The sequence below is a fragment of the Nelumbo nucifera genome, chromosome 5 (genome assembly GCF_055504915.1).
Source record: "Nelumbo nucifera cultivar China Antique chromosome 5, China Antique-T2T, whole genome shotgun sequence".
Lineage (NCBI taxonomy): Eukaryota > Viridiplantae > Streptophyta > Magnoliopsida > Proteales > Nelumbonaceae > Nelumbo > Nelumbo nucifera.
The window spans coordinates 21,111,393-21,134,700 of record NC_142653.1 but is presented as its reverse complement, the minus strand read 5'-3'; the positions used below and the strand labels follow the sequence as shown (position 1 = coordinate 21,134,700).

At 37.9% G+C, this 23,308-nt stretch overlaps 1 protein-coding gene across 1 annotated transcript; it reads left to right on the top strand.

Annotated features, from left to right (window-relative positions):
• The first annotated feature begins 796 nt into the window (after window positions 1–796).
• On the top strand, window positions 797–5,026 carry LOC104595706 (cholesterol 22-monohydroxylase CYP90B51-like). Its single transcript, XM_010256565.3, has 8 exons — window positions 797–1,184; window positions 1,278–1,602; window positions 1,729–1,881; window positions 2,033–2,284; window positions 2,400–2,492; window positions 2,600–2,678; window positions 2,780–2,889; window positions 4,264–5,026. The coding sequence occupies exons 1-8, from the start codon at window positions 979–981 to the stop codon at window positions 4,603–4,605; spliced, it is 1,560 nt and encodes a 519-aa protein (XP_010254867.1). The 5' UTR covers window positions 797–978; the 3' UTR covers window positions 4,606–5,026.
• The last annotated feature ends 18,282 nt before the right edge of the window (window positions 5,027–23,308 follow it).

Genomic DNA, 23,308 nt, shown 5'->3' with positions numbered 1-23,308 from the left:
TTTACCTCCATAATGGGTATTAGTTAAGTGGTTTGATGGTGCCACGTAGCAGTCAGTGTTTCCTCAAAAGGGCTTAATTTCTATTGCTCTTCATAGAAAAAGAAGAGAAGATTGAAACGAAGAGGAAAAAAAATAAGAAGAAATAAAAGAATGGGCACTAGTTAAATGTTTTGATGCTGCCACAAAGTTGTCAGTGTTTCCTCAAGAGGGCTTAATTTCTATTCCTCTTCAAAGAAAAAGAAGAGAGGGGAAAAAAATAAAGTATAGAAGAAATAACAGAATGGGTGCTAATTAAATATTTTGATGTTGCCACAAAGTGGTCAGTATTTCCTCATGAGGGCTTAATTTCTATTCCTATTCATAGAAAATGAAGAGAATTGAGAAACAGAATGGGTACTAGTTAAATGGTTTGATGTTGCCACAAAGCAGTCAGTGTTTCCTCAAGAGGGCTTAATTTCTATTCCTCTTCATAGAAAAAGAAGAGAGAAGAGAAACAAAGAGGAAAAAAATAAAAAACATAAAAGAAATAATAGAAGTACTCCATACAAAATACTTCTAAACATATCGGCACTGATTAAAAAAAGAAAAAAAAAAAAAACTGAAAAACTGAAAACAAGAGAAGAGAAGAGAGTTACTGAATATTAGTACAGTGTGGACTTGTAGTTTCTAGGGTTCCAACGGAATTATAAGGGTAATTTGTAAATTCAACCTCAGTGGTCAGTTTCTGTCGTTTCCCTGGGGCAAAACAACCAAAAAGTAAGGCTTTTAAAAGCAGCTTACTCACTTGAAATCTTTCATTACATTTTTGTTCTCTAAAACAACCTGTTCAAGTCTTCAAGTGACTCTTTAAAAGTCCCTTTCCAAGGGAGAGCTTCACTCCAATAATAGCTCTAACCTCTTTTCATAGAAAAACTAAGCCAGATATTACACACAGAAAGAGAGAAGGAGAACGAGGAGAGTAGAAATTTCTGCGTCTCCATGGCTGCTGAAATAGAGCTTCTTCTCCTGCTCTCTCCATCAATTTTAGCTCTTTTTCTCGTATGGCTCCTCATCAAAAGGAAGGAAAGAACACTAAAGCTTCCACCTGGAAACATGGGTTGGCCTTTTCTCGGTGAAACGATCAGTTATTTGAAGCCTTATTCAGCTACTTCCGTAGGAGAATTCATGGAGCAACACATATCGAGGTAATCTCTGCAACCCAGAATGAAAAATAAATAAATAAGCACAACCCAAGTTCTGGATTCATTTGAGGACTCATATTCCATGTAAATTTATAGGTATGGAAAGATCTACAAGTCCAACTTGTTTGGTGAGCCAACCATAGTTTCTGCAGATGCGGGACTAAATCGATTTATATTACAGAACGAGGGGCGCCTGTTTGAATGCAGTTATCCAAGGAGTATTGGTGGGATTCTTGGGAAATGGTCGATGTTGGTCTTGGTTGGAGACATGCACAGAGACATGAGGATGATCTCTCTCAACTTCATGAGCAATGTGAGGCTTCGAACTCATCTCCTGCCGGAAGTCGAGAGGCATACCTTGCTGGTTTTAAGGTCTTGGAAAGAAAATTCAACACTTTCAGCTCAAGATGAAGCAAAGAAGGCATGTTTAAATCTTAAAAAAATATACATAGAAACCATTAGTTTCAGTTTTTTCCACCTTTTGATTTTGATATGTTCCAAAGATGGACAAGAAAAGCTAATCCTTCAAGAAAAAATATTTTTACAGTTCACTTTCAATTTGATGGCGAAACATATCATGAGCATGGATCCCGGAAAGCTCGAGACCGAGCAGCTGAAGAAAGAGTACATTACGTTCATGAAAGGAGTGGTCTCGGCGCCGTTGAATTTGCCTGGAACAGCATATTGGAAGGCCTTACGGGTACAAATTAAAGCTTTATTTTCACATGAAATAAAGAAACGAACGAAACCCATCTGATTGCAGGTGTGCTCTCGACGAGTAATTGCTGATTTTTGTAGTCTAATGAATCTCTTTCTTTATTTCTTCTCTGGATTTTGTTTCAATAAAACAGTCGAGGTCGACGATCCTGAAAGTAATCGAGCGAAAAATGGAAGAGAGGATCCGGCACATGAGAGATGAATGCGAGAGAAGGGAAGAAGATGATCTCCTCGGGTGGGTATTGAAGCATTCAAACCTTTCGACGGAGCAAATTCTGGATTTGATACTGAGTTTGCTCTTTGCCGGCCATGAAACTTCGTCAGTAGCCATAGCTTTAGCCATTTACTTCTTGCAAGACTGTCCAAAAGCACTTCAGCAGTTGAGGGTAAGAGATCGAATAAATGATGCTTTGTCCTATACAGAATTTAAGAACTCACCAGAATAGATGTTATCCATTTATTGATTTATTTATTCATCTGTTTCCTTTTTTCGCTTTTCAGGAAGAGCATCTTAAAATTGCCCGAGCCAAGAAACAAGCTGGAGAGTCTCAGTTGAATTGGGATGACTACAAGAAAATGGAATTCACCCATTGCGTAAGTAAATTCTTACTCTCTTGCTGTATTTATGAGAGAGAGAATGATGTGAGAGAGAGAGAGAGAGAGAAGTTGCTAATTGATGTTATATATGTTCTTTTATGTAGGTCATTAGTGAGACACTTCGTCTCGGCAACGTCGTTAGATTTGTACACAGGAAGGCTATCAAAGACGTCCGGTATAAAGGTGAGACAAGGAAAGCAAGAAATTAATGATGTCTTCTTATCGCCGGTGAAATTGCCGGAATCTGACTCACCTTTTCATTTCTGTAAATTGTGCCTTGAAAGGTTATGATATCCCAAGTGGGTGGAAAGTTCTTCCGGTGTTTGCAGCGGTCCATTTGGATCCATCCACCTATGATCACCCTCAACATTTCAATCCCTGGAGATGGCAGCAGGTCAGCCCCCGTTTGAAAATTTGAGGCATAACGTTCACTTATTTATTGTGCTCCCTTTCTTAAGCCGGTTCAGAGCTTTGCTTGTCCATAGCTATTAAACAGGGCACCGGGCCCAGTAAACGGTTCAGTGGTTCACCTCAGAGCCAGCTCCTTTTTCTATCTCCAAACTGGCTTTGAGCCGCCAAACCATCGGATGAACCGTTGACTTGGGCAGACAGGGCCAAATCAGCTGCGATTGACCTTACTCAGATTGACCCATTGGTTGAACCGGTGAAATAAGATCATTTAGCTCGGTTTTAGAAAAATAGACTGTGTTTGGGATAGAGCGGTGCAGCAATTCTTCTTCTTGTTTGCCTTACAAATCTTCTTAAGCCACGCATAAGTAGAGGTGGGTCCCGCGCATCGCAGTGGGTGTGTGGTGTGAGATGGTTTATAGGACATACCAAGAGCAAAAACGATTTTGTAGAAAATCAGATGTTCCCATATCAGTTATGTGGTGTTGCTTATCTGCTGTACAGAATGGATGGAACGTGTGGCCCATTAACCAACGTATCTGGACCGTTCAGTGCATGGACCACATTTAGGATAGGGAGATCTTCTAGAAAAGTAGAAATCAAGCCAAATAATAGACGTTTGGCATGGGGGTCGGGTCGGGGATGAAGTCAGCCATTCAAAAACTGTGGTCCACCACAGCAGAACTGGATCTCATTACTCGCTTTTGTGTTACATGTGCTGTAAGGATGTAGGGCCCATTGGGAAGTGATTAACTTGTATCACACAACTCCTCTTTTTTTTCTTTTTCTTTTTCTTTTTCTTTTTTCTTTTTAATTAATAATTAATTTTCCGACTGCCCCTATACTGTGGGGCCATGGAGATTTTGAGATGATTAGAGCTCATGTGGGGCTGTCACATGCACGTGCATGCGTGCAATACATACCTAGAAATTAAATACTATAGACCCGATTTTCCCAAGAAAACGAGGGAAAGTTGAGAGAAAAGAAAGCAAAAAGGAAACGACAAATCTATGTAAGGTGAGCATGTGAGGCCCACCATCTAAAGTGGAAATCACCATCCGTTTTCTCTTTTATAACTTTCCCTTTCTCCTCTCTATCTCACTCGGTTAGTGGGCCTTTGGGCTTATTAAAATCTTAAATAACCAGTGCTTACTGGTATGTACTATGTAGCATCTCTTGGTGACCATTCTTAGCCCGACCAACCGGCCTACCCACTGGGGCCCAATTACAACGTTTCGAATTCGAACTGGTTTAGGCCTGAAATGGACATTACTCAAGCTGAGGCCAAGCGAACCCCAAATCCCCAATAGCTAGATTATATTCGATTTCATTGCTTACTTATCTTTCCTTGTTGGTGCAGAACATTAGTAGCAGTAGTAGTAGCAGCAACAGCAGCAATAGTAGCAGCGTGGGTGCTAATTCGAATGCGACGATGAGCATCAACTTTATGCCATTTGGGGGTGGACCACGACTGTGCGCCGGGTCCGAACTTGCCAAGCTGGAGATGGCCGTGTTCATGCATCACCTGGTCCTGAATTACCAGTGGGAGTTAGCCGAATCAGATCATGCACTGGCCTACCCATTCGTCGACTTCCCCAAAGGCCTACCCATCAAGGTCCACAAAATCCAGCACCACCACACCACAACCTCATATGACAGCAACATTCATTTAACTCTCAACTCTCTCAGCCTCCCATGTTGAATTTGGATACCAAAGACAAACCGAGACGGAATCCTATTCATTTCATTTGTGTAAAGATATATAAAGAAATGAAAGCCCAAGCCCAAGCTCATGAAACTACATCTGTGTTCTTCGAGTTTTCCAAAGGCTGGTGGAATTTCAAATTTGTTGACCTTTTACCCTCACATGGACAGTGAGTGCAGACATAAAGAGGCCAAGTACAAACTGCAAATACGTTAGGACCACGTATGTTCGTCTCTCCTTGTAATCATATCCGTTTTCTTTCAAGCTTTCCTCCATAATGGGCCTGGGCCTAATTATCCGTTTTGTGTTGACAGGAACTAGTGTTTTGTTTGTATTCATGTGATTTTCCGTTTTTGCCCATCAGTTATATGTAACTTTCCGATTTTAGTATATGTGTAAGAACAGGGTGTTTCCTCTATGGCTCTATCTGACTATCCAACTGGTTAATTACCAACGTCGAGAAAATTGGAAATTAAAGCTTGTTTTGTCTTTTGGGAGTTCCGTCTGTTTGGCTTTTGTATGCCGTAAGCTTGTCGTCTTTTATGGGCTCAGTTAGGATGTGGGCTGCAACTCTGGCTATGACCCAGTTGTTGCTACTGGCTAGGCTACGATTGGCCAATAAGATTTATTTAGCCATTTTGCCAAACTTCAAATTTATAGAGTGTGGGAGAATCGGTGACGTGGCCTAAATTGTTTGGGTAGTTCATGGTTGTAACATTTGAAGAATTGGCTACTTCCAACGAAACAAAACATCAAATATTTTTAGAACAAGGAATGGTTCGAATCAATCCATTCCATAGCCCGCCCAATAAAGCATTAGAGCCCGTTTGGGAGGGCTGGAGCGCAGTGGCTTCTGGTTTTCCAAAGGTGGACTCTTAACGGCCAAACAGACAGCCCATAAGGTATTTTTGGTGAAAAATTCAGAGTCCAGACTCCAGATGGACAGTCGGTCAATAATTTGAAGGGCTGTCCCCGTCAGCCTCTTTCAAAGTAAATCCTTAACTCAGCCCTCCCAAACGACACCCAAGTGGAAGTCCAAATCTATTCAATCAGACCGTGGAACTGGATTAGGGCGAAACAATTTTGGAGTGCAACATGAGTATGGAGTATGGACACGTATAACTGCCTGTCCTACTTCTCCGTTGTTTTTTTCTTTTCTTTTTCCAGCAAATATTTGTCTCACTTAAATGTGAGAGACACTGAGAGTGAGAGCCCCTTCTTATCCATTCTGATTGATTGGACCATTGGAGTGGCGTCAGAGGGAGGGAGAGTCGTTCCCATTCAAAGTTTGGTTTAGTGGGATTCTCTAATCAACCTTCAAACGCGGAAACTCATGTGAGAGGTCACTCTCGTTAAACCTAGTCCCAGTCAGGATCTCTTACGGTTCGACAAATCAAAGCCTAAGTAGAGGAGATCCGGACTGCACTGAACTGATGCTTTTCATCTTAAATTCAATGCATTTATTAAAGAGATTGACAGAACGCTAGGGTGCTCGAGGTAGTAGACCTGGGGCTGGGAGGGTCAATATCGCTTACCGATCCAACATGTGTGTCTGGGGTCGCCTCCTTTGTCAGGTTTCATTTCGCTGTCCGGACTCTGGCCGAACTTTGATTTAATAGATACGATACTTACTTTTCAATGGCGAAGGCTGAAAGTGTCGATTCGTGTAATGTTTTGGCGGGGAGATGACGAGGGACGGCCGTATCTGACCCTGTGGCCTCAGAATGTGCACGTACATTGGGGAATAGGGGTGGGGGAGCACAGGATACGTACTTGAAGGGCCCTTGGCCAATGGAGTCTTCCGATAAGAAGGGCCCTGACCCCTGATTAATGGCTGAATCCTTTCGACTTGGTAATAGCTTATTCTGATGCGGTCCCCGACCGAGACATTTGCGATTTTGTGTGGTGGAAGAGTTCGGCTTCTGTCAGGGCAAGTCGATACCGGCACCGTTCCAGCACCCCCTCCCAACCTTATATTGGGAATATCTCCCATAAAATAAATCGCATACATTTTGGAAGGAGTATAAATACAAATTTATAGAGTATAAAACCTTGTATTTTATATTATTTTGTATGTATTTATATTATTTGTACTTTCTCGATTTGGAAGGAGTACAAATATAAATATGTACAATACAAATGCATACAAAATAATACAAAATACATAGTTTTGCATTCTACATATTTGCATTTATACTCCTTCCAAATTGAGCCACAAGTTCTGAGAATTAGATGTGTAAATCGGGTTGTATCGGGTCGTGTTGGCCCACGGGGTGAATCGGGTCGTGTTTCCTTCCCCTACAATACTTTGAGGGGTTGACCCGAGCTCGTGGGGGCCCGTGCCGAGCCGGTCCATGCCATGGCTTGGGTTGGGCGGGCTGCAGGTTGTGTAATGGACCTGACTCGTGTTAGGCTAGGCTACGGGTCAGGCCTTCGACCTAGGCCAAACCAAGTCAAACTGATTTTTTTTTTTTTTGCTAAAATACTTCATTTTCCTTAATTCAATAATTCTTTTGAGCTTTGGGAACAAATTGGAAAAATTTAAAAAAAAATACTTAACAAAATACAAAATTGACAACAAATTGGAAAAAATAGGAATTTTATTTCTTGAATTTGAATAATACAATGGACAAAGGACAATGATTGAGTGAAATATAGAAAATGGAATAAAATATAAAAAATATAATGCAATTATAAATTGAAAATAAAAATTACATTTTTGAAAAAAATAAGAACTAATATAAATAAAATTGAAAAAATACAATAATTTTAAAAATTGAAAAAAGTTACAATAATTAAAATAATGAAATATTGACTATACAAAAGAATAAAAATATTGACCTCATCGTTTTTCTTCAATTTCCACATCCACATGCATCTTCATCTAATCACCTCCTTGATTGCCATCGTCTGCTTCAGGTGAAACATCATGTGTAATGCCATGCCCTCCTCTGTCTTGTAATCAATCTTCAGCATCCAACCAATCTTTAAGGCACATGGACATCTCCATACTTTCATCGTTCATACAATTTCTCTCGTCGTCTAGCACTCTAGTACCTGTACTAAAGCAAGACTCCGATGAAACTATAGACACTAGAGGGGTTAGTAGATCATGTGCTATGGCGGCAGGAACCAATTAAAGTAGAAACACTTGCTTGTAAATAAAAAATCAAGTTCAGTAAATGAATTTGATGATGAATTGGTAGTAGATTTTTGTCTCTTATGTAGTAGAGACCGAATTTTGTCTCCACCTACTGGGAATATAATTAGTTGTTTCAGAATTGGACTTGCACCTATACAAGATTTCTTATGTCCACTCACTTGAGATTCATATAAACTATACATTTCAAATAATAAATTATTAATTTCTTCGTTTTGTTTCCAACTTCAATGTTCATAATTTCATAATATGATTCAATTTAAATTTCTAAACCATCTTTCCTAATCCTAGGATCTAATATTACAACTAAGTAATAAAGGGTAGAAATTTTCTCCCAATATTTTTTAAATTTATTTTCCATTATTTCAATAATACTTTGAAATTGTGGATTTTTCCTATATTTTGCAAAACATACACTAATTATAAAAAATTGATTAACTAAAAGACAACTAGTTGAGTAATAAACACCCGAAAATTCATTACTTACATCATAAAAAATTTGAAAAAAAAAGTATACAAATTGTCATTTCCCAATCTTCCTCAAGTATAGGATCGTGTGGCATTTTTTGCATTATAAAAATCACTAAGAATTTGTTTGTATGCAATACAACTTTCTAATATTGAATAGGTAGAATTTCGTCTATGTTTAACATCTAATACAAAATGTTTATATTTTAAACCATAGTTTTGACATAAATATTTAAGTTCTTGTTTTCTTCCTCCAAAACTTTTAATATATATTATACAATTTCTAATTTTAGAAATATGATGATAAATAATATTTAAAGTATCTTGAATACATAAATTTAAAATGTGACATGCACATCTAATATGAACTAATTTACCATCTAAAAATGGTTTTAATTAGAATTTTAAAATATATATTACAGAATCTTTATTACTAGCATTATCAAAACTAATAGAAAAAAGTTTATTTTCAAATTCATAAATACATAAAGTATTTAAAATACTTGAAGCAATAATTGGGCCAGTATGTAGCCATTCAAGCCTAGTAAAACTTAAAATTATTTTATGTAAAAATCATTTTTCATCAATAAAATGACTAGTAACACAAATATAACTTATTTTAAATCTAAATGTCCAAATATCATAATTAATTGAAATTTTAAATTAAGATTTGATAACATAGAAATTAAGTTTTGTTTATATGAATAAATTTTTTTAAAGCATATGTTCTAATAGTTTTTTTGGAAACTTTTTTAAATTGTGGATTTACAAATCCACATAAAATTTTTCAAGTTTAGTATCTTCAGCTAATAAAAATTGATGTTCAGCATGCATAATATATTTTGCTAATTTTTGCCTCATTTTGTCTTGAGAATATTTAAAAGTATCAAAAATCTCACTTCCTATTTGTGCTTGTGATTTTTTTCCCTTCTCTTCTTTCATCAAATGGCGATTCAAATGTCTGCCCAAGAGGCCAGTACCACTACTATTATAGCTAAAGTCACTCTTACATTTTTTACAAACAAATCTCTTTCCCTTCCCCTCAACCTCCTATATTTTAAATATTGTCCAAACCGGGCTAATCAACCTAGTGTTCTCCTTTTTCTTCCCCTACCTCTAGTAGCAATATTAGGGGTGGGAACGTCAGTAATATTAGCAACAACATCCATATTGGCGCTAACACTATCATATTGCAATTGAACATCAACATTAACTGCGTTGGGGAATTGGTGTCGAGAGCGAGAGGAGGAGCCGACCATTTTTTAAAGGGATAAGTGGACTGCAATCCACCTTAGCAATCTGAATTGCAGCCCCCTCCTAGTCTACTAGTACCCCCTCCCCCCAATAAACCGCATCATGCCCGTGAATTTGGCAGCAATCCACGGGCACGATTCAGTCCACCCCTATACATCCGAGCTCCACCCTAGGGGTGGACTGAACTATAAAAACCCCTTTTTTAATTATAAAAAGCTAAAAATTAATTTAATTGCTCTTACATGGATTGTCGGTTTGGAATTTCAACTTGATTTCAACGGTTGAAGCCTCGAAGTCTCCCAAATTGAAGACTTGAGATATTTGAACAAGCCTTCTTCTTGTTGAAACTTGAATCAAGTTGAAAATTTGAGAGTAGAGAGAATATGAGAGTATATGTGAAAGTATGATGTATGAGACTAAGAAACTAAGAGAGTATGATAATTGGTGTAATGAGAATGGTAATAAGGTTATTTATAAGAATTGAAAATAATTTAATTCCCAAAAATACCCTAAAAGCTAGTTGTTTTTAGTTGTTGATAGGGGTATTTTGGTCATTATAAAGTCATTTATCACTTTACCTAAATACCCCCTAAACTATCCGTTATATGGTTGTTGGGGGCATTATTGTCATTTTATCTCCCCCCAAAGCCAAAATACATAAATACCCCCATATATAGTTGTTTATAGTTGTTGGGGGTATTTCTGTAATCCCCCCAAAAAAGAACTAGCCGTTGGAGGGGGGGGGAGCTCTCCAATGGCTAGTTCTTCGGACGGGCAAAACGCGGCTCATTATGGGTCAGGTCATGCTAGCCCGCGGGCCACGAGCGGCATGACACAATGATTTACACCTATAACGGAGATATTTCCAATGTAAGGCTGTAAAGTTTATTGGAATGGCGGAACGGGCTTTGCCTTGACCGAAGCCGGACTCGTGGTGGAATGGCTTAGTGGTATATATGTTTACCTATCTTTTTAGTTGGGGAGTCATCAGAAATGGGCTTTGTTAGTTTGGTTTAGCCTTCTAAGGTACACCAATGCCCATTGACCATTATTAGACCAAGGTTTTTAAAATCAAACCAGACCGGGAACCATTTTGGGGGACCAATTATTGAATCGAACAGTTTGACCATCCGGTCCACTCTAACAAAATATAAAAAAATAAAAAACAAAAATGACCAAAAACCATCGTTTGGGTTGACAATCCGACCACCTGGGTTAACAATTTGTTGACCAAATAAATGGTTTTTGGCCAAAAGGGGTTTTGGGGTAAAACGGACCGGTTTCTGTTTTTTCCAATCTGACCCGTCTAGTCCAGTCTGGTTTTGAAAACATTATGTCAGACCCATAATAAATAGTCCGGTTTTGAAAACATTGTGTCAAACCCATAATAAATACGTGTAATCTATGTTTGGTTTGAAGGAAAAGGTAGGGAGATTAAAGGAACGCTAGACAAACCTCTACTAACCTTATATGGGTTTCCTTACCTTTTTCTTCAAACCAAACACAGCCTAAGAGAATGACAGAATGCTAGGGTGTGAAACCAACAAACAAATAACATGTATACAAACACATTTGTGTTTAACAAGTGTAAGGTCGTGTGCAAATAAAATAGGTGTTTGGCATCGGTGTTGGGAACATCACACCATTTTCTCATAAAATGGTGTTGGGCACGTGGAGTTGTAAGTACCATTTTCTCAGAAAACGGTGCTTATTTTTTTGTTTAGAATCAGTGTTTCCACATAGATGTTTTATGAGAAAACAACATTGGTTTTGTTAGGTACCAGTGGTAGTAGCAATGCTTTCAACATTGATCTATATTTTCCAATGTCCAAGATGATGCCACATCATTGCACCGCTGGCAGCAATGCATCGTTTTCTTAGAAAACATTAAATCTGGCATTACTCAATACCACAATTTACCAATTTCCAAGGTGTAGTCTGGAGCAACATTTTTTTCTAGAAAAATAGTACCAAACAAGAGGGCATGAGTTCGGATTCAATCAATGCAAGTCCATGCTCACACCGTTCAAACACCCTTTTGCAGCCTTGCATTGGGAATATCTCCTCAAAAAATAAAGCACGCAAGTATGGAGATATTCCCAATGCAAGATTATAAAGACCGTTTGAATGGACATTGCACTGGCTGAAGCCCATCTCAAAGGGCGTTGTTTGAAGCACCGCTTTTTCTTATGTGATGCCTACATAGCACCGTTTCCTGATGTCAGAAAACGGCATCAATGCCAAACAGCGCTAAAGATAAAAGCTTGAAACTTAAAAAAACACAATAAGACATTCAGATTTTAAAATTTTTGTTAGTGTATTTCTTTAAATGATTTGACTTGTTGATTGGATTCAATGATTGTAATTTTTTTTAGTACAAAGCGAGAGATAAAGCCTAAGGATTATAATATTTGAACAACTTACAATTTGTGAGTATCGACCATATATAATATATGCAATTAAAATACTCTAATTTAATTTTGATGGCCAATATGGAAATCAAGGCAAGTATCAACAATATATAACATTAATTGATATATTCTCATTAAAAAATGAAGTGAAAAACTAAGCATGTTTTATTTGTAAATAAGTATACGATTGTAAAATTTCCCAAATTTTGATCTCTTATTTTTGAAAATGCACAATTTATAACATTTTCTTAAATGTAGTTATGCATATAATATGATATTATGCATAAATTTAGTAACTACATGTGGGAGTGGGGTGAATTGAATGGAGCAATGGATTACCTTCTAAATTGAGTATTATAAAAATTAAGATTGTATTTGGTACCATTGTTGTTCGTACTTGATACTTTGGATTGATCAAGACAATAAATATGTTTTCAACACTAGACCGGAAAAGCTGGGAATCAGCCGTTTTACCCAAGAACCATTTTTTTGGCCAAAAATCATTGATTTGATTAGTAAATCAGTTATTCGAACCATTCAAACCATCCAACAATTTTTTATCATTTTTTATTATTTTTTTAATTATCTTTTATCAGAACAGGCCATTCGTTCAATTCGAATGATTGGACCATTTGACCTGGAAGCGATAAGATTGGCGAAGAATTTAAAAATTGAATCCTTTGTTCTGGAAAGTGATTGTGAGCAATTAGTTCAATCTTTGGAAGCCTCGGGCTGCACAAAGAAGATTTACTTTTGGGTTATAGATATTGCTTTCTTATGCAGGAATGTGTTTGTGTCTTTTCTTTGGGTTAGAAGAGAAGCTAACAGAGCTGCTCACGTTACAGCCCAAAGAGATCTGAAGCTCTCGGCTGTGTTGTTTGTTACAGATCCTGAGTGGCTTCATCTTGTACTCGAAACAGATCGTTCTCCTGGTTTTTTTTTTTTTTCGTATGTTGGGTTTTCCCTTCGGTTGTTTTTTTAGTAATGAATCTGCAAAACATTTCATATAGAAACATCAATCAAACCAAACACAACATATATCTCTCTTCTATCATGTCATGTGGCTATATGTGGGCCTATTAACGATGCCTCATTGGTATTAGTTTTCTATTCTCAACTTTCTTCCTTTCCTTTTGCTTCACGGGGCTCTACAGTGGGAAAATGGTTCACTCTTTCGAGGAAGTAGCTACTACTTTTTCATGGTTAAAGCACGCCGCCTTGTGTTCTGGAAATTTGAAAAAAAAGAGTACCTACTTCCTGAAAGGAGGCAAGAAAAACTCATACAACTGGGGATAGCCCGTCCCCTATACCCATAAATCCCCTTGCAATACCCTGGTGGTTACATAATTTGATCCAAACTCTCCACTACAACCATAATATTAGGGGTGCAAACGAATTGGATCGGATCCGAATCAGGGTATATTCGAATCCAATTTAATATTGTTTCATGTCGGATCTGATCCGATCAAAAAATTCAATCGGATTTGATAGGATTCAATTTGAATTCAAATCTTATCAGTAAGTTGGATCTTCGGATCTGATCCAATCTAATTTATTTTCTTTAAAAATTAATAAATTATTAAAAAATTTTAAAATATACTAATTTAAATAAAGTAAAAACAAAAAATACAAGCATTTTTAATTATTTTCATCATATGTATATATATATATATATATATATATATATATATATATATGTTTTTTATAAAAAATAAATAATCACTACAAGAAAAATGATTTTTAGAGGCATTTGAAAATGCGGCTAAAGATAGGTAAAAACGCCACTAAAGGCTATTGCGGCGTTTACAAATTACACCACCGATATCTGAGTCGGTAAAAGTTTTAGTGACGTTTATCCAATTTTTAGTGACACTTAAATAAATATCAATAAAACTTATTTTCAGTGGCGTTTATCCAAATTTTAGTGGCACTTATATAAACACCCATAAAAACTATTTTTAGTGGCGTTTTATTCATGCTTTAGTGACAGTTTCAAATGCCATTTTTAAATTTAGTAATGACATTTATTGGCACATTTAGTGGCAATTCGTAGTGCCACTAAATAGCAACCGGTATAATGGCATTTATAATTGCCACTAAAAGTCTTAATCATTCTATTCATTTAGGATTTAGTGGCATTTACAAGCGCCACTAAATGTCATACATGCATTCTATTCATACATGCATGCTAAAAAATAATAAAATGAAGCAACAAAAAAGATGCAGCTTATTTTATAATGGTAAATGGACCAGTATCAATAAATATTAATTTCATCATGCGTGCCCGTTAAATCAAATGCATATTATATATTTAATTAAAAAATCAAATAATTATGAAATTTAACCAAATAAACCATTTTCATATAAAACAAGTTTATCATAAAATGTTAATATAACAAATTTATAAAAATATATTTATAAATAAATAAATAACACATATACGTATTATATATATATATATTTATATTTATAAATATATAATATATATTGGATTGGATAGGGAATAATCCAAATCCGATCCGATTTTAATCAAATCCGAAAAACCAAACAAGATGATCCAAATTCGACCAAATACCGATCCATTTGCACCCCTAAGCAATCCCCTTACCAGACTCTTTTATACATTCTAGAGAACTTGCCATGTTTTCTTTTCATGACAAAATTTCTTCCACTACCTACATTCCTTTACACACAATACTTATTATCTGTCACCTCTTTTTTATTTTATGTCTCTTCCTCCCAGTCGTCTAACTGGCCCACTCATATATTGATTAAAGATGAATCGTATCAATCACTCCTTATATTTCTTTTCTTTCTTTTTATTTTTCAACTTTACATGGATCATCAAAACTTGAAAAACCTAATTCAACGAGAGAACTGACCCACTCACACATCTTCTTGAAACCCCTCCTTTCCAATTCATTTCACATCTATCTCTTCCCATGTTCCAAACGATATGTTAATGAGTGTGCAATTTCTGTTCCATTTCTCAATTCAATTCATTACACGTTTTCTTGTCCCCTCCCATGCATAATTCAATTTTATCGCATGCCCCAAGGATATCTTTAAAATGTTGTTCTTATGCCAATAAAACAAATGTTTTACTCAAAGAAACATTTCTTAAGATTGTTTTGCTTACAATGTTAACCTTAGTTTCCAAATCAAAGTATTAAAATATAGGCTATGTTTGATTTGAGGGAAAAAGTAGGGAAAGGAAGGGAAAGATAGAGAAACCTATACAAGTTTTATAAAAGTTTCCCCACTTTTTTCTTCTTTTTCCCTACCTTTTCCTTGAAACCAAATACAGCCATAGTTTCTATGGAGTAAGGATTAGTTAAACGCTATTCAGCGAGCTGTGGAATCAATAATGAGGTTCCTTGCTAGTAAGAAATTCATGGGCCCCATTATAAATGGTGCATGTCCTGGCTGCACATATCTTTATTATTTGTCCTCTGAACAACCATCTTGTTCAGCTAATCCGAATTTTTTTTTCATAAGTTTCTCAATTGAAGAAAAATTAGTTAATGAATTTCCTTGCATGTACCTTAACAGTGTGTTTGGTTCGCACAACATAGATGAGAAAATAGGAATCTCATGTTTATTTTGGGTGATATAATGGGATGTGACAAGAATTCCCTTCTCAAAACATGGGACACAAGGTCTCACCAAATAGGTGTGATCCCATTGAGAAACAAAAGAGGTGTAATTAGGGGTGCAAATGGATTAGATCATGATCCGATCCTATTTGGTCAAATTCAAATCACCCCTATTTAGATCTTTGGATCAGATAATAGGGTCCCGTCCGATCAGAAATCGGATTGGATTCGGATCACCTCCTATTCGATCCGATATATTATATATTTGTAAATATAAATTTATATACAATACATACATATATATATTATTTATTTATTCGTAAATATATTTTTTATAAAACATGTATATATATGATGAAAATAATTAAAAATACTTGTATTTTTTGTTTTTACTTTATGTAAATAGTATATTTATTTTTTCTTTTAATAATTTATTAATTTTTAAAGAAAACAAGTCGAATCGGATCATATTCAAAGATTTGACTTACCAATAGGATTCGAATTCAAATCGAGTCCAATCAGATCTGATCAAATTGGATCCGACATGAAAAGTGTAACCGTATTCAAATATCCCCTTGTTCAGATCCGATCCGATCTGTTTGCATCCCTAGGTATGATGATAGTGACAAAAAGTTATTGAGGACACACTATTCTCATCTCCCACCCCTGCATGATAGTCACAAAAAGTGGAGCGCCAATGTGAACTCTAGCTATCTTCGATTTTCCTTTTTTATCATGTGTTTTGTTTCATGGGCATTTCTTGATAGTGTCTATCAAAATGTTACAATGTCATCACCAAATCAACATTTTCCCCATCATGTTTATCTGTACGCATTGATATTTATAAAAGTGAATTTTGATTTATATACACACCAACTAACTGTTGGGGAAAACTTTATTTTATCGCTTCCCAATTGAGGGTTTATTCACTATTTCAATGATGTGGCACCTAATGGCGCCTAATTGTCTATAAATTATTTATCAAATACTTTTTTCAATTTTGAAAACAAATCAAATGCAAACGTTTATTATTTAATAAACGGAAGATATATCAAATACTTAATTAATGCTTTCGTACATAAAAAACAAAGATGGAGGCTGTGCAGTGCAAGACATATACGAGAAGATAGGAGTTTGGTTCTAGCTTTGTTTTTTTTGCTGTTTTATGCTTTAATGAAAAAGATTCGTCCCAAATGGAAGAGATGATGAACGTGGGCGGCTGCACCTAAGACTTGTTGAATGCAAATCTGTGACTTGAGGTGTTTGAGGAAGATGAGAAAGAGAATATTTTTTCGATGGGAGAGCATTTGAAACGTGATTTTTTGCATGTCGACGAACACATTCTTCCTTTCGGTCCAATTAGGAATGCAGAGGGGAAGCTCATATTTTAAAACAACTCTCTGTCTGTAATTGGTCCAAGAATGCAGCTGAACTATAAAATTGGAGAGACCCTTAATTTTTATGGGCCTACCGGATTAACGAAACATCTAATTTGAAGAATTTCCGCTGTAAGGAATTTAGCCCGTCCAAGTTGCACAATCCTTCGTTCTCCATTTAGGTTGTCTTTGATACCATCCTTGTTTCTATTTCGAACATTTTGATTGTTTTGTATTGGTGAAAAATGTGTATTATCACATCACATAACGAGACACTTCAACCAGAAAAATGCATGTTCAGGACTGATGATCGGCTTATTTGATATTGCGCGATTTAACGGTCCCTAGCAGATAGTTCGGAAGTCGGATTAGGTAGGTTGTGTTGCTGAGTTACAAGAAGACAGATATAGAGTGTGAGTTGTTTGACCTGGGATGGGTACTCTGCTGCTTAAGTTAATGAATTGGTATTTAATTGCAGTAATGCAAGAGAGCTAAATCATGTGTGTCTTTCTTGAGTAATGGGACACCTTCATATAGGATAACTTTCGTGAGCTCCACGAAACGCGTTTGAGATTTCTGGCCTATTTGATTTGGAGGCAGTTTTATGCCCGTAGTCGGACTCCGCGTAGGTGAGAAGTGCTTATCCAATCGTGCCCGAAGCGGGTGGGACGGAAATTAGCTCTATCGGCGTAGCGTCATGATCTTGGGAAGGCCGGAAGTGGCAACTCGTTCGAGGAGGAGGTCGCTCGTTGCGTCACCCAGGCCACTGGCCAAATCTTTACTAGGCCGGCGGAGTCAGGTCGCCTCCTACACCAACCTAACATCGACCAACCTATTCTTTGTCTATCCTGTTGAGGTAGGGTCAAGTATCTACTAGGTCGGCAGAGGTAGGTCACCTCATACATTGACCTGCCACTAGCCGATCTATCTACAATCCGACCTGCCGAGATGGGACCGAGGAGTCCATGATGGATGTGAGGTGTTTGTCATATTCTTGAAGCCTGCTTACATGAAGTTGAGTTATCGTGTGACAGTTTTGTGGAGCCACATGCCGTAATGTCACTTAAGAGCCAAATCACCCCTCATCAGTACCAAACACTAGTGTGTACAAAATGGTCTTTTCCCAATATTCTAATTTTTCAACATCCTATTTTTTAATATTTAAGAGACCCTTTGATGATAGTTGAAGTGGCTGAACTAAATTTTTTTTTTGCTTGAATACATTTTCAAAGAAATTGTGGGCTAAGCTGAAATTGGATAGATTATTTTAACTTTAAACATTTTATTATTTAGTCTTTTATCATAAAAAAAGTCTTTAATTTAGGTCAGCAGTTATCAAATGGCACCTAAGATAGATAAGTACCAGAACTCAGGGTCCGTTTGATTTGCAATCGGAATTGGAATGATCCATTCCCATAGTGTGTTTGGTTCAGGCAAAAATGGGAATGGAAATTCAAATCAGAAGGAATAGGATTTCATTCCCAAAAAAGGGATAGGGAATAGTCATTCCCAAATGCCATTCCAACAGAAATAGGAATGAGATTCCAATTCCATCCAACCAAACACTTGAAATTGGAATAACCCATTTTAATTCTGATTCTAAACCCCTATTCCCACAAACCAAACGGGCTCTCAAATTTTATAATAGACACCACAAGCAAATATGTGAAGTATTATCATTTATAAACATGCCAAATTCAAACTTAGGCTGAGTTCATTTATCCAAACAATTTTTTTATTAGAAGGCTAATAAGCCTGAAAAAAAAGAGTTACAAACGTGCCAAGTAGGCTAAATGGGCTTCAGGGCCTAGCTCGATTTGGACCAGGGCTGGATCACAATTTTGGGCCATTAGTACGACCCACCCAATGAGCATGGTCGTGGATGATTGAAGACCGTCGGTACATTGTCCCCTAATATAGCACTCCTATATGATCCTTCCTGTATAGATACACCTTTACAAGTATTATATGCATATGATACACAAAAATACTCAACTCCATGACAAAATATGGCATTTAATTTATAAGTTGTATCAATGTGATTCACAGTTAGTTCTAGAATAAAAAGCAAATAATATCTTACATGGTTAAATATAAAAAATAAATGAACAAATGATTTAAGTACTCGTTACTAACAATTTTACGTATGAGCTTAAAGAGGAAATAGACGATGATGGGCTTATTTAGGCCATGTTTGGTGCATCTTTTTGCACAGTCTGTCGGTTATTTAAAAGTCCCACAGATCATGTTGTGGTCTTTTTTTTTTTGTTTGATTTGTAGGAGATTTAACCACCAAAAAATATTGCACCAAAAAGATGCGTACAGCCTGTTTTGGATTATTTTCGGGAAGTTTTAGATGGAGTTTTCCGGTTTTTTTAATTTATCTTCATACGAAAAGATACGCCTTAATCAAACAATTTTCAGACTGTCAAAATCTTGATGCAAAAACTCACTACATCTTTTGACCGTCAGAGCTTCCAGAGGATCTTTCAAAAAAGACTTGACAAATGATCCTTTAGATAATCAATTATTAGGAAATCTCCATCTTATCTTCGTACATGTATTTGGGAAATCGGCATGTATTGGGAAATCCTCATGCATATCTTATCTTCATCCATGTATCTAATCTCCTAAATTGTATATATATGAGTATATCTTGCATAATAAAAACACAGAATTCTCCACAAATATTTTCACATGGTATCAGAGAGTGGTGTGCTCGAACGGAATCCCTGTGCAGCTTCGGTGCTTGACATGCCAGACAACCTGGGTTTCTCCTCAACCAGAAGCGGACCGCCTTCCTCTCACCGAAGTTCGTCCAGTCATTGTAGCATCCGGCGATGTCCAAGAACCTGCACGATCAGATAACAGTGGATGATTGATCCTCCGCGTAGAATTTCTGGTCATATATGAAATTTCTGTGTCGGATCTGCTCTGCTGGTTTCTTGGAATGCAGAAGTCCCTTGAGTTGCAAAGCTTCTAGAATCTGCTTTAGCGTCTCCAGATCCTTTGCTGGTTCATCGATTCCCCACATCTTCAACCGCTTCTCGATCTCTCCGTAGAGAGAGTCTGTGTGTTTTGGTTCCAGAAAGAAATCCTGCGTGTCAAAGAAACTCTTACGATGCTGTTGTGTCTTCCATGATGACGTAGATAGGCCTCCGCTCGAAGGTCAGAGCTGCATTGTTTCTAATCACATTGCTGGTGACGTTAACTCCGAAGCTGGTCTGGAACTGCTGCTTCAGATGGAAGTTGTTCCCGTCGATGAAATGATTCCGAAGCAGATCTTCGTAGCTCAGGCTGGTCTGATTTCTTGAGAGGCTCGCGCCCAGAGTTGGGCAGCGCTTCGAGGCCCATAAGTCGGGCTATGATGCTAGGCGAACGACGCTGCTTGTCGTTATCCTTGGGAGACGTCGTTTCTACAGAGCTCTCGATTTGAGTCGCGGAAAAAATCGCCGTGTTGGTTCGGATCTCCCTTGGGTATAGGCTTTCCTGTTCGAGTGAACCTAGACTGTTCACTCTCTTCCAACAACGGCGATACCAAATTCCCTTTCGGAACAGTGCACAACTGTATCAGGAGCCGAAGCTCCAAGTTCGTTCCTGCCAGTTGACGGTGAGAGCTCAAGTAAGTCGGAATGGTGGGGAGACAGACCCCGCGATACGTCATCCGGGAAGGGAGCAGGTCGTGGGCGAGGTGGTTCAAGCATGGGTGCCGGCGGACGTGGACGAGGGAACAATGCAAGAGCAAATGCTGCCCAGGCTGCGGCGAGTGAGAATGGAGGACAGAATGCTGGAACCACGAATGATCATGATCGTAGCAGATTCCCTGGGCTGAGTGGAGAACAATGGACAACACTTCTTAGTATTCTAAACTCTCACAAATTTGGTGGAATGGAAAGACTTTCTGATAAGAAAAATTCTACTGATTGGATAATTGATTCCGGGGCGTCACACCATATGATTGGAGAAATTGATTTATTGATGGATGTACGGAATATTACACCGTGTCCGGTGGAACTTCCCAATGGGAAGCAAACCATTACAGTGAAGGAAGGGACTTTACATTCGGGTGGAAATATTTATTTACAACATGTGCTTTTTGTTCCAAGAATGAACTGCACCCTTATTTCTGTAGCAAAATTATTGCAAGAGATAAATTGTACTGTCACTTTTACTGACAAGCTGTGTGTGATACAAGAGCAAATCTCGAGGATTTTGATTGGAGCAGGTGAGCAGTGTGATGGGGTCTATCATTTTAGAGGAGTAGCACCAGTTCGGGCGAATAAAAAAAGAGGTATGGATGAATGGGAGTTATGGCATCGCAGATTAGGGCATCCGTCTAAAGAGATATTATATTTTTTTCCTAAAGTAGATCAATTAAATAGTATAACTGAAGGAGATAAGACATGTGATGTTTGTTACAGAGAAAAACAAACACGGGAATTTTTTCCTGAAAGTAAACATAAAACTGATTATTGTTTCTCTCTAATTCATTGTGATACATGGGGCGCCTATAAAGTACCTGCCTCTTGTGGTGCAGTGTGGGTTTACTTGTTACTGGAAAAAAGTGAAGTAGCACATATTATTGAAAAATTTTGTGCCATGGCAGAATGTCAGTTTGGCATGCAAGTCAGGACTGTTCGAAGTGATAATGGAACAGAATTTAAAAGCTTGAAATCATACTTTGAGACTCATGGCATTCTGCATCAAACTTCGTGTGTTGGGACACTGCAACAAAACGGTCGGGTGGAGAGAAAGCACAGGCATATCTTGAATGTTGCGAGAGCATTGAGATTTCAAGCAGGCTTGCCCATTGCTTTTGGGGGGAGTGTGTCTTAACTGTCGGATACTTGATAAACAGGACACCTTCTTCTATACTTGGCGGGAAGACTCCGTATCGGGTACTGTTCGGGACACCACCTCAATACGAGCAAATGAGAATATTTGGCTGTCTCTGCTATGCTCATTGGAGTCCTCGAGACAAGGATAAGTTTGGAGAAAGGAGTAGGAAGTGTGTTTTTGCAGGTTATCCCTACGGAAAGAAAGGTTGGCGCGTATATGATGTTGAAAGAGGTGAATATTTTCTCTCCCGTGATGTAGTCTTCCATGAGAATGTGTTTCCATGTGCCGCTAATCTAAAAGCAACTCTGGAAGACAACCCTGGCCCAGCCATTGCACTAGCTGATACCGTGGTTGATGATGATGTTTTTCACAGCCACAAAGGAAATAAAGACAGGGGGAGTGATACAGTCGATAGGGGGAGCCTTGAAAATAATGATGATGGTAGAGAGGAGGAGCAAGGAGATGGAGAGAGTGTGTAGGAAGTAGAAATCAATGGCGGTGAGGACGGAACTAGTGTGGATCCAGCACCACAAACAACACTAGAAGAGCAACTTGGTAGGGGGCATCGACATTGCACGTCGTCTGTTCTGTTAAAGCCCTACGTAACCTACATTGCTCGGTGTTTGAAAGACCCCATTCACACTCAAGCCCACTCTGAATCAAAGTCCTCAGGTACGACTCCTTATCCCATAGCAAATTATGTGACATGTATTAACTTCTCTGCTAGACATCAAGCTTTCTTAGCTGTAGTCATTGCAGAAGCCGAGCCCACCAGCTTTTCTGAGGCAATTAAAAGTGAGAAATGGAGAGAAGCTATGAGAAAGGAAATTCAGGCTCTGGAGGATAATGGCACTTGGACATTGGAAACTCTACCTCCCGAAAAAAAGGCAATAGGGAGTAAATGGGTTTATAAGATCAAATATAATTCTTATGGGACGGTTAAAAGGCATAAGGAACGCCTAGTTATTCTCGGGAATAGACAAGTTGAGGGGTTAGATTACAATGAAACTTTCGCTCCTGTGGCCAAAATGACAACAGTTCAAACCTTCTTAGCCGTGGCAGTCGCTAGGAACTGGGAGTTGCATCAAATGGATGTACATAATGCATTCTTACATGGGGATTTGAATGAGGAGGTATACATGTAGTTGCCACCAGGTTTCACATCTAAGGATCGAACAAAAGTGTGCAAATTGAAGAAATCTCTCTATGGATTACGTCAAGCTCCCAGATGTTGGTTCTCGAAATTGACAACGGCCTTGATACAGTTCGGGTTTGTTCAATCGTATCCTGACTACTCTTTGTTCACTTATTTCAAACACAGTGTTCGTATGCACGTGCTGATATATGTTGATGATTTGATTGTTGGGGGAAATGATACTGTAGCCATTGCGAAATTTAAGGAGTATCTCAATCGATGCTTCCATATGAAAGATCTGGGTCCACTCAAGTACTTCCTAGGTATTGAAGTAGCTCGTGGCCCTGAGGGAATATTTTTGTCTCAACGGAAGTATGCCCTAGACATCATCTCGGAATGTGGACTGTTGGGAGCCAAACCAACATCCGTGCCCATTGAACAGAATCATCATCTTGCGCTGG

Coding starts and splice junctions, on each gene's coding strand:
- LOC104595706 (XM_010256565.3), top strand. CDS start 979: ATGGCTGCTGAAATAGAGCTTCTTCTCCTGCTCTCTCCATCAATTTTA. Junction 2,493..2,599: donor AAATGGAATTCACCCATTGC/GTAAGTAAATTC, acceptor TCTTTTATGTAG/GTCATTAGTGAGACACTTCG. Junction 2,679..2,779: donor CAAAGACGTCCGGTATAAAG/GTGAGACAAGGA, acceptor GTGCCTTGAAAG/GTTATGATATCCCAAGTGGG.